The sequence below is a fragment of the Cydia fagiglandana genome, chromosome 1, assembly GCF_963556715.1.
Source record: "Cydia fagiglandana chromosome 1, ilCydFagi1.1, whole genome shotgun sequence".
Lineage (NCBI taxonomy): Eukaryota > Metazoa > Arthropoda > Insecta > Lepidoptera > Tortricidae > Cydia > Cydia fagiglandana.
In genome coordinates, this window is record NC_085932.1 from 11,803,147 (window position 1) to 11,815,291 (window position 12,145).

Below are 12,145 nucleotides of genomic sequence, written 5' to 3' on the forward strand. Positions count from 1 at the left end.
TGTGGAATGAGCTACCTGTCTTCAAAAAAGGAATAAATAATGTGTGACCCGTTCAAAAATTCTATAAGCTTTCCTTACCTCCTATGCCATCTCGGCGCCCCTTAGGTTTAGGAACTCTTAGTTTAATGCATATTGTAGGTAAGTATGTATATGTTTTTCAGCATACCTGTCCCGCAAAGACTACAACGTGTTCATGGTGGACTGGTCTCCGCTGAGCAGATTTCCATGCTACCTCTCGGCGCTCTCTAATCTGAGGTAAGTTGACCAACGATCATTTCTATGTTGTTTTTCCATTTAGTCTTTATCTTGTATCTTTTTAGCTGCCGACAGTGACGTCAAATTTTCGGAGGACAGCCAAAAATTTCTTTTAATGATATAAACATACCTCAGGTTTTCAATCACTATGTACATAAATGCATACTCGTCACGGAAAATGGAACTAATATACTCATTCTGAAGATTTATAATGGAAAAGTCATATTTTACTAAGCTTTCTTTTGATATCTCGAACTTATCCTGAGATAAAATGACAGTCCGATTGGTCAATTTATTATCCAATGATTTTGTACCAATTTGTAGGTACTAAAATGATAGATCGGTTGGAGAATAGGTATGGATGGACCCTGTTCCACCTATCCCTACCGGGTTGTCTCCACTGGTAGGCATGCTTGGATTTTTTCCGTCTTTCGTCTTTCGTCAAAGGGATAGGTGGAAAAAAAGTTCCTGTATCTATACTAAGCTATCCCCCCTGGTAGGGATAAGTGGACAAATTTTCCATTATTTGCTAAGGAGGGCTAAGTGGACCAGTGGAGATAACCCGGTAGGGATAGGTGGAACAGGCGTGTATGGAGCAGTCGAACTGTCACTTTAGTATCTCGAATATAAAATAAACTTGTGTACCTATTTCAAACTTTTTAATGCAATAATAACCACATTCTGATGTTTGAAGGCTGAGAAACCATGAGATCTCAGTAGGAAGGTGAGACAAATAGAAATTGTTACACCAATAAACAAATTATGGTTGCATTCCAGATTAACAGCCCAGTGCACAGCACAGCTGTATTCATACATAACGAAAGCCGGCGCGATGGCCAAGATGATCACCTGCGTCGGCCACTCGCTGGGCGCCCACGTCTGTGGCATGGCGTCCGAACATCTCACCAAGAAGCAGTACAAGATTATTGGTAAGTCGTAACAGACCGAATAAGTGGCGCGCGCGTTCCTATCCTGGCATTAGCCGAACCCTAAAAAAAGTAGAGATAAGTATTCGAAGAAAATATAGTCAAATCTAATTTGTCTATAATTATACTTCTGTATGAACGGGCTGTCATCTCTAAGCGCCCATTTTACCCACGTAGGAACCACGCGTAGGTAGGTAATGAATTAACATAGTGAAAACGTTTTCTATAATGTTTTTAATGATAACAGGTTTTTCTTTGATTTTACTCCATTTTATAATATATCTTCTTCGAGATTCGAGATTTTAGTCAGGTGTTTTATTCATGTAAAATGATAATAACTGGCGGTATGTTCCTAGTGTAGTATTGATGGCAGTTCATTAAAAAAAATAGTAGAGATATAAAAATATATTAATAATTTGATTATAATTATGTAATATCGGCATACGTATTTTAAGTACCTATACGTATGTTTTTCCGCGCAGTTAACTGAATAATGTTGTTTTTTGGTTAATCTTACAATTGTGGGATTTTAGGTAAAGCCATTGTGATAGTTTTCGTTTCTAAATATTGGTTGATACCATCTTCTCCCCTGAAAAAAAAAACTCGTGTTAGAGTTCGCTTAATATTGCTACCAGAGCACAGCGACGGTTGAAAATTGTTTTAATTATAAAGATAATTGGAGGTTGTATTACGTACCTACATTAATATTCTCGTAACTAGATTTGTTAAAAATAGTTATTTACGATACAAGTGCGAAAAAGAGGAAATTCGAAACGAGTGGCGATAAATTAAAACACGTCCGAAGGGAGTGTTTTAAATTGACACGAGTTGCGAATTACCTATTCGCACGTGTATCGTACAACGTTTTACAGTACATATGGCCCTTTAAACTTTTGACATCGCACGAAAAGTGCTATTTTACGCACTAGTGCGGAAAAATAGGACCATATGTACTGTAAAAAATATTTTGAATGCTTATGTAATTGTTTCTTTGGTCAATGGTTTCTTTAAAAACGTTATATCGTAAAGTGCCATTTTATGGAACTTGCTAACTATGTTATCAAAAGTCACTAGTTAATTCATCATTCAAAGACAATTTCAATATGGCGGTTTGTTTACATAGTTAAGGGGCCCACTGATTAACAGTCCGCCGGACGGTATCGGCCTGTCAGTTGTTCGGAACTGTCAAAATTTAGATTCTAACTGTTTATACATAAAGTTCCTGCGGAGTCTATTTATTTTTATTAAGTGCAATGCATGTTTGAATAAAATAGTAATGTAATAACTTACATTTCCCGCCCAAGCCCAGAATCCTTGAAACCACCAAACGGAGTTTGACTCGTAACATGATCGTAGATGTTGATCCTGAAAGTAAAAAGAAATGTCTTTTATGTGGTAGACATATATTTGAATATACCTACTGTAATCTTAATAGAGTCCGTTTAACTCTGCCGCGACTTTGATGTGAAAAAGTTTAAAAGTCATATCTTTATAGAAATTTTACGTTTATAGCGACACTTGAAATACTGCGTTCCGATTCTAGTAATATTTTGTGCTGGATTGTTAAGAATAGTTAACAATAAAAGAAGAAAAAAATTGAGTGAAGGATCACTGAAATGGTTTAAATATGTGATGAACCTAATGTAGACAAATGTTGTACATACCAAACAGAACCCGCCCTGGCATATTTAGCGAATGTCATTGCGGTGGTAATATCATTCGTGATGACTCCAGCGCCTAGACCGTAGTTGGAATCGTTGGCTCTGTCCACTACTTCGTCGAATGTTTCGAATTTAAAGATGCTCTGCACTGGGCCAAAGATCTGAAAATATTTGTGAAAGTGTAGACATGCAAATGAACATTGTACTGTGAACGCTTATCATTACTATTAAGATGAGCAATCGATAGAACGGTGAAATCCGATCGGATATGAGATTCTGGAGAAAGCAACAGTTGGGTGTTTCTCCTGGCGCTATGTCCAATTGTCCATCTTAGTCGGAAGTTATATTCAATGCAACCGAATATATGAAGTGGACATAAGGTACTAGTTTTCAAACATAGAAGAATTGAGTACCTAACTAATTGGAATAGGCCTTTTGGAATTCTACATCGGCATAAATATCATGCGATATGCCAGAATCTCATTATCACTATCAGGTTCATTACACTCACTTCTTCTCTAGCAATCTTCATGTCATCTTTCACATCTGCGAAAACAGTGGGTTGGATGTAGTAACCCTTGCCTCCTAATTTGTCGCCGCCGGCTACGCATTTCGCTCCTCCTTTCTTGCCTGCCTCGATAAATCCAAGTACTTTAGTATACATTTCTTTATCAATCTGAAAACAAATCAGTTATGACTTGAGTTAATAGGTATGACTTTGTACCGAACAATTGAGGTTAATACTGTTCTTATTTCGGATAATCGATTTGGCGCGTTCCATGTTCCATGCGTTATTTGGAACTTTTAATTGACCGAACGAGTTAGAATTTTTTCGCTTATTCAGTTTTCGGAAAATGTTCAAAATGCCGGAACCATATATTTATTGACTTTTTAGCTATGCTCGTGAGGTCTACATGCAGCTCACAAAGCCACTAATAATAATGCCAGGAACGAAACAATAGCAATTGCGTTTGAAAATGTCGCCATACAGAGCATTAGTCGTCGTGTCAGCGGCGCAGCAACACTGGCCGCTAAACCGCGATAAAAAGAAAACTTTTCTCAAAAATGGACGGCAAAGTCGACTTTGCCGTCTAAAAAATAGGTCGCGAAGCGCGGAGTTTATGGTCAGTCAAAAATTAAAAAGTTAAAAACATTGCAGTCCCGATTTTGGGACTGCAATGTTGCATACAAATTCCATTATTTGTCGAGTTCCAAACTTTTTAAAAGTTCAAATGGCCATATCAAAATATGAAGGCACAGGCCCATTAAACAGCCAAACAGATGATTAGTACCGCGACTATTTAGTTGTCTCAAATAGGTTGGCGTATTTTCGGCAGAAAAATACACTTCTATTTTTTTATTAAAAAAATAAAAAGGCGGCAAGGGCTTTTCTCTGTGAAAATATATATACGTAAGAACGTTGCTTTTGTAAAATGTTTCTATGATATTTATGTTTCTTGCACCATTTTTGAGAAAAGCACTATATATGACTCGGCTGGAAGGCTACTTGCTGGCTTCGGATTCAATTAAACGGACTCCCAAGGTCGTCCGTTTAAAACGAATCCTCAGCCTGCAAGTAGCTACTTCCGAGCCTCGACAATAGTGTACTATTACTAACCTGAGGGCCCTGTTGAACATCGTCAAAGGGATTGCCAACCGATCTGCGCTTGGCGATCTCGGCAGCCTTCTGGACGAACTGATCGTAGACGCCAGACTGGACGTAGGTCCTGGTGCCGGCGCAGCAGCATTGGCCACCGTTGGCGAAGGCAGCGGCGTGGGCAATTTGTGCGGCTTTCTCCACTGTAATCATTTAAAGTTGGTAAAATTTAAACACGTTTGCTGCGGTATCGGGTCGATTTGGTCCCTCGCATATATGAATTATGATGCTTAATTTATTGCCTCATCATCTACATATTTAAATATGATCAAGTTCATATACCTATGTTTTTTACTATACATAATAGATTTGTAGAAGTTCACACAAATTCAAAATTGACGCTGCAATTAGCAGCAGTGATAAATATAACTACTCAATAACTTACGTTTGCAAAGTAAAATATATATACCGAGTGCGTTCATCCAATGGATGTTTAAGTTTTAAGAACTAATTTGACAAATCATTATATTAATTCATTCCAATCAATCATCATCAAGGTTAATCGGGAAGTGGGTCAAATTTTGCTTCTAAGATTTGACCCACACTAACAAAAACGTACCTACATGCCTACTCATATGGTAAGTTAAATAAAAGCTTGTAAAAAAAGATAGCGAATAATTACGTACCGTCGGCGTCATTGAAGACAACTAGAGGACTCTTTCCGCCCAATTCGAGCGTAACTCGTTTCAAGTTTGCAACAGTCGCTGCACCCAAAATAATACGGCCAATCTAAAACATAAATTGGGCATAGAGATACAAGTTTAATAACATGTAATATACATTTTTAAATACTCTCGCCTAAGACACAACTAAACGTAGATGTAGTTAATTAAGACGACTTGTCTAATCAATATTTAACATACTTAACACGTTATTACGCTTAGTGCATGTAGATTACTCACTAACATGCTAAACATGGCATAGGATTACTCTGTAAGTGGTAAGTATTGTAATGTTTTATGCAAGGCATACCATTTTAGTTAAGACGGTGCCAACCAAGGACACAAATTATGCATTTATTACGTCTCGAAGAAGTCTCTATTACGGCCTGCGCTTAGCTATTTTTTTCATTCTAAAGGTCTATGTGGCACTTGTGTAAATAAAATCGGTATAGTTACTATTTTACATTCAGCTAGTTTTGCTAAGCTGACTCTCTATTGTGCAATACTCGGAGTAGACTTTGGAGATCTAGACTTGTGAAGAAATGTCTTCCTCCTTGATTAGTGCTGGTTACATCAACGTCTGCTCTGCTCACATCAGCTATACGACAGCTTCGAAACCAGTAATTGGCCCAGTAAATGCCGTGTAGACGACTTTATATTGACGTATAGACGGTTAGTGAGCGAGTGAAGAATCTGACCAATAGTCAGTCTCCTATTAGCCTCACGATTACTGTAAATACTTAAAGCAAATCTCAGTACCTCAGTAGAGCCCGTGAAGGCAACTTTGTCGACGTCCGGGTGGTGGGTGAGCGCGGCGCCGGCCGTCGGGCCATAGCCGGGGACCACGTTCACGACTCCTGGAGGGAAGCCAGCCTCCTTGATGAGGGCAGCAACGGCTAGAGCCGTTAGCGGGGTCTGTTCGGCGGGCTTAACAATGACTGTGCAACCTGCAAAATGTTTAGAAAAACGCATAAGAAATAGGCGATGACAGGTATGCGAATGCGAAATTTCGTTTGATGGATACGGGCATAAAGGACCAACTATTATACACTAGAATCTATTAGGTGCAGTTGGGGTTTAAAGATCCATCCGACCGAGCTTTCTGTCTTCAATATCTCGTCGAGTGAGAATACCTTTGTGCCATACGCCAATTAGGTACATTGGTTTGCAGGAGCGTGAAAAGAAGCTAAAAAGAAAATCTTTTCGAAAAGTTTTACATTTGGGAAATATTGGACTTATTTATTATCATTTAGGCCAATATGTTTACTATTTATAGTATCATACAAATATTGTAAATATACATGGTGGTAATCATGAAATAGAAGCATTTTTATTATTGCCATATCCGTTTTTCATGAGTAGGTAAATAAAATATTTTTTGGAACATGACGCTATACATATTTACATTATTTACATACCTACCGTTTGTAAATAGTTTTATAAAAAGCCAGTTTATGTTTGTTCCATTAAGATAATGCAGTCTTAGTAAAATAAATGTCAAACATTGTAAAATACGTCATAAGAAAAATCTAAATACAGCGTACGGAACGCGAGTACCTACGGTTGACCGACACCACCTGCCCCTGACGTTTCCCTGACAAGAGAAAAATTGCCGTTAGCACATTGAATTTGGTACCTATTTCTGGTACCAGGTAATAGTTGTGTATTATTAATTGCGTTACAGGCACCTACCCGCTGCCAATGCTGGTGCAATTTTCCACGTCAGCATCGGTATGGGATAGTTCCATGGAATAATCTGAGCACAAACGCCTACAGGCTCTTTAAGCGTGAGTGATAACACATCACCGTCTGAAACATAAACATACATATTAAATTGAATAAAGATAAAGTTAAGCAATGACTTGACCTATTTTTCTCATTAACCGTTGATCACGCATTGTAGCATAGGAAATCTCATGACAGCTACGTCAATTATAATATTAAGTGATAAGCAAAGCTCCACCACGGGTTAATGGTAAACATGTGTGGATTACAAACATATCAAGATGCAAATTAACACAATAAGAGTAGAAGGAAATCATATAGATAAGATAATTTAAAGAAAAATCATATTTGCATTTGTTTACAATGTAGGTAGGTACAGTGTGCTCATCACGTTATTTGTCCTAAAACATTAAATCCATCGCTAAGCCATTTAGTTCTTAGGTTTTATCAGTTATCGGAAAGTAAACGTAGGTAGGTACCTAGTTAAGCTAATTATAATAATCTACTTAATAAAAAAATGTAGCATTTACCTGCCGGTATAGTATTGCCCAGTATTTTGTCGGCTTTGCCTGCGTAATATCTGAGAACACTAGCTGAGAAATAAACTTCTTCTTCGGATTGCTTGACGGGCTTCCCGCAGTCAAGGGTCTCCAGTTCCGCCAAGTACCTGGCCTGGGATTCCAGGAGGTCAGCCAGCTTGAGGAGCAACAGCCCGCGCTGCGAAGCGTCCATGGTACGCCATGCCGAATATCGGTGGAATGCCTTCTTTGCTGCCGCTACAGCCAAGTCTATGTCAGCCTATAATTGAAATACCTAGATTAAAAAACATACTTTTGCTGATAAAGCCATTTTTAACGATAACTCATACACGAAAAGATCTGATGATATAAATATAGGTACCTAGTCAGTTAATCATTCCTTGCCAGTCAAGTATTAAAACTAAACTCAGTATTAAATGAAACATTACAGTCATCTATATATTTTTGCATAAATAATAAGTTGTCGCAGACTAAATTATGAAACGATAAAGTTACCTACCTATTGTTGTTATCATCAACAGATTCGCAATTATTTTAATAAAAAAAGTTGATTTGATCTTTGATTCCATTTTATGTGATATTTTTATTCGAATTACAACATATATTTCTAGAAAAGGCTTACCTTATCGCCTTCGGCGACCTGTGTGATGACCGACTCATCCTGAGGATTGATGGTGGGGAAGGTTTTTTTGCTGACAGCGTCTACCCACTCGTTGTTAATGAACAACTGCACATGCCAAATTAAAAACACGTTAGATGCTTAAAATATGAATTACTACTTTAGGTACATTTATTTGTCTACGCGTCCCTTTAAATACGAAGTGTTTGTTATCGCCGGTTTTCAGTCATTAAACAATAAAATTATTAATTGAAGTGATACTACTCGTACTTATAGGTAAAAATGCTTTTCTTAAAACGAATTTTCTCTTACCTTCGTGTATTTGACATCTACTCTCACCATTTTGGTGTTTATTTTAGTAAAAGACCGGGTGTTAATGGCGCAGGCGTATCGTCCGGTGTCCGGGGCAACACTGTATTCAACGTTAACTATATCAGGAAACTCTCCCTTTTCCTTTTAAATTCAATCGTCTGACGCGTGTATTAAGGCTCAAATTCGACACGGCAGTATTTATATCAAACAATATCACGTGGTGCTGTATGCTGCAGATCGATCGAACAAATTTGTATTTGCTTACGTATATTCTGTTGGTGTGTTCTTGTGTGTTGGAATAAGGTTTATGTGGGTGGCAACACTATTTTGCCGGGTTGCAGACTGTGATACATATACATAAGTATACTTAATACGTATCTAAATGACTGTGACTGTGTGATATACGCATGTGAAGCGGGCGCAGCATGGCTTCATTTTTATCGCCTGTCGCTATGCCCTTCCCTTTCGCACTTACATACTTGTTAGAACGTGACAGGCATGGTGACAACAGTGACAAGCGATAAAAATATGATCGTGCTACCGCCGCTGATCTAAGATAAATAATGTAGGTATGGGAATGATAGCTACGATTTGGAGGCGTTAACTACCATCGTACTTCGTATAATATAACTAGCACATAGCAACTTATAGGTATTGTAAAGCCAAAAGATCCACCGCTGGACTGTTAAGAGTGTTGCAATTGGTACATGAAACAAGAGGCCGATTCGGACTTACAATTTGATCTCATTTTGAGATCAATCGCCGCTGTAACTCGTTCGTTCGTTGATGTACTTATTTATATTGGTTTGAGCTAGGAGATTATATTCAAAGGGAGTTATTATTGTCAATACATAAATAACATATTATTATAGGTACTTCTTGTATTAGTCGTACAGTGACCATCAAACGTAGCGGATCAAACTACGCATTGTCTAACAGCTTAACAAAAATATATAGGTACCTACATATGTCTATATGTTGAACAATTGCATTGTACCTATCAGATATTTTGGACAGCGAATTATGGAGATACTTATATCTGTATTTGGAAAAGTATTCCATGATGGTACCTAGATACTTTTGATGGTGACTGTACATTAAAGTTTAATTTCTCTTCTCTTGCGTAGGACGGTAGGAAGGAGGAAATAATGTCGAGAGACGTACGAGGGATATCTGTCCCATTCTAAAGGTACAGGAAGAAAGATTTTATGTTGTTAAGTATTTTGCATAAAAGTCAAAAATGATCTATCTTTAAACATATTATAATAATTATTTCTATAACTCCCACTTGTTATAACACTTCATATTCTGAACTGAACAAAATAAATAATGATACTTATAATAATGAAAATGTTAAATCTTACTTAGCTGTGGCATAGAGAAGAAAATACTTAGTTCTCAATCTATAATTACAGTGAAACCTGGATAAGTGAGAAACCTCTATAGCTGGGACTCATGGTGCGGTCCCGACACTTCAGCACTGAATTACCTCTGTTACTGAGAAAAAACGAACCTCTATAACTGGGATTCGTTGTTGTGATTTTATAGTCACATTTACCTCTATAATTGAGACAGAGAGTGTATTTTACCTCTTTTACTGAGACTATATTTATAAGATTACACTTTCCTAATTGCTTTTTAGAATTTTATAGGGAATTGACTTCTGTATCTGAGATAACGTCAATTTATGACCTCTCTAACTTGGACTTCATTGAACAATTTCCGTATTCTTACTAACTCTTAGTCTATCCACAAATTCCGCATTTGCCTACTTGTGTCTAAACAACTTCAAGTTTGATTTAGTTAATTTATGTAAGTAGGTAAAACTATCGAAAAGAAAGCTGAAATTTTGATAAGTAACACGAAAAAATAAATTTTCATTTATTAAATTTCTAATACGCAATGAAGTCCGTATCAAATTTAATTTAATTTTGAAATATCTATCCTTTGGAGAATCATTCAAAATAAATTCAAAGAAATATTTAAACAGACTTAAAAAATATTTAGGGACAAGGATTATTTTACCTTATTTATTTTTAAAGATATGTATATCGGTTTTAGTACCAAAACGACTATTATTTTCGTAGTCGACATCTAGCATCGAGTAGCGGAATTATCAGTACTGTTGACTGACTTGAGAATAGACGTTCCGACGACCGAAAAGTCTAATGCTCGACAATTTTCAGCTAATATTATAACCGGATTAACCGGAACTTTATTTTCAACTCCTGCTTTTAATTTTAGTTGTAAATTGTTGTTCAATACAATTTTCTTGAGTAGTATCGCGACACTAGATAATTCTAGTATCAAGTAGCGGTACTGATAGTTCCGCTACTCGATGCTAGACGTCGACTACGTAAATAATAATCGTTTTGGTATCAAAACGGATATATGGATTGAGCACTCTATTCTAAGTACCTACTATATTTCTCCATGGCTGTGGCAACATTCATTCAATAGTCACCCTCTCGTCCTATAAAGAAAGACACAAAGGTGCTCCTCGAACTATATGGCTCGGCACTTATGAGGGTCCTCTTTTATAAAATCGCCTTGGGTGTGAGCGAGATGAGCTGCGACTAGCAACGCAAAATAAAAACAAGATTCCAAGGTTATCAAGACTAAAAACGTTATTCATAGCCAAATTGTATGTCGGTTGATGTTTAGAATGGTCTGTTGTGCACATACTCTAAAAATCCTATTTTAGAAATAAAAATACTTTAATTAAATTAACAGGTTTGTTTACTACCTACACTGAATTGTATGTACATTGTAAGGAAACTGTTTACCTACTGGCTAAACTTTTAAATGGTAAACTACGTTTTAACACCAAAGCAAAATATGTATATGTACTCGATATACTGCTGTTCGAAAGGCTAAGGGATCACAAACAAAACAGTAAACTAGTACCTACTGTGGGATGAACACTAATGCCATCAGATCGCTTCGTAGTTTGTTATCTTGTCTCGCTAGTGGCTACACTTTCCTCAATTTATGAAACGAAAGTGACGATGCTGACGCAGCGGCGCAACGGAAAAATCCAGAAATGAGTTTGGCATAATCGATTGCCGAAAAAAATGGTCGAAAGAGTATTCGAACGAGTGAAGCGAAGTTTTTGGAATCTTCAAGCACCTTCCGCGGCATTTCGAATTACATATTAGATTTTTGATAGAATCCTTGTTGCGCGATACCTTTATGTAGTACCTACAGTTAACACTATTGTTAGATTAGCATCTTTACATACAAATATGAATTTGTACATATACCAGGCTGTCCCATAATGACCTGGCCTGACCCACTTCTGCGCAACATGTCATGACATGTTATGCACTATTGGATATCACATTTAATCATCAGTTTGTAAACGAAAAAGCAGCAACTTGGTTGCTTTATTTTCAGATTTAGAGAAAGTTAAGTCAAGGTTGTCGCAAGATTTTTAACAATGTTTAAATTTGAGTACCGAAGTGTCATAAAATTCCTGGTTAAAGAAGCATTATCTCCCGCTCAAATCAAAGCTCATTTAGATGTCGTATTCGGCGAGTCTTCACCTTCTTATAGCACCGTAAAAAACTGGGTAAACGAGTTTCGATTTGGCCGGGAAGCTGTCAAAGATCTGGGATATGATTAAAGACCAGTGGAGGTCCTCACTCCTGAAAATATCAACAGCGTCCAAGAGGAAGTTTCAAGTGATCGTCGCCTAAAGATCAGAGAAATAGCAGAAAGACTAGGGGTTTCTAATAGCACCGTCCACCGCATACTTCACAATTATCTTCACAAGAGTAAGGTCAGTGC

At 37.2% G+C, this 12,145-nt stretch overlaps 2 protein-coding genes across 2 annotated transcripts in view; one reads left to right on the forward strand and one right to left on the reverse strand.

The window, feature by feature from the left end:
* LOC134664345 (lipase member H-B-like) overlaps positions 1–12,145 on the forward strand; it is a 53,033-nt gene that overhangs the window by 20,420 nt on the left and 20,468 nt on the right. The window contains exons 4-5 of the mRNA XM_063520923.1: positions 162–255; positions 1,033–1,184. Of these exons, the coding sequence (XP_063376993.1) occupies positions 162–255; positions 1,033–1,184 (246 nt within the window). The remainder of the gene's footprint in view (positions 1–161; positions 256–1,032; positions 1,185–12,145) is intronic.
* On the reverse strand, positions 1,572–8,653 carry LOC134664306 (aldehyde dehydrogenase X, mitochondrial-like). The gene is made up of 11 exons (XM_063520879.1): positions 8,357–8,653; positions 8,048–8,152; positions 7,417–7,684; positions 6,854–6,970; positions 5,921–6,108; positions 5,126–5,228; positions 4,461–4,642; positions 3,354–3,518; positions 2,846–3,003; positions 2,472–2,546; positions 1,572–1,770 (listed from the first exon to the last, which is right to left on the reverse strand). Exons 1-11 carry the CDS (start codon positions 8,384–8,386, stop codon positions 1,695–1,697), a joined length of 1,467 nt encoding a protein of 488 aa, XP_063376949.1. The 5' UTR covers positions 8,387–8,653; the 3' UTR covers positions 1,572–1,694.

Coding starts and splice junctions, on each gene's coding strand:
- LOC134664306 (XM_063520879.1), bottom strand. CDS start 8,386: ATGGTGAGAGTAGATGTCAAATACACGAAG. Junction 4,643..5,125: donor TGTCTTCAATGACGCCGACG/GTACGTAATTAT, acceptor AAATGATTACAG/TGGAGAAAGCCGCACAAATT. Junction 1,771..2,471: donor TCTGGGCTTGGGCGGGAAAT/GTAAGTTATTAC, acceptor TTTTTTTTTCAG/GGGAGAAGATGGTATCAACC.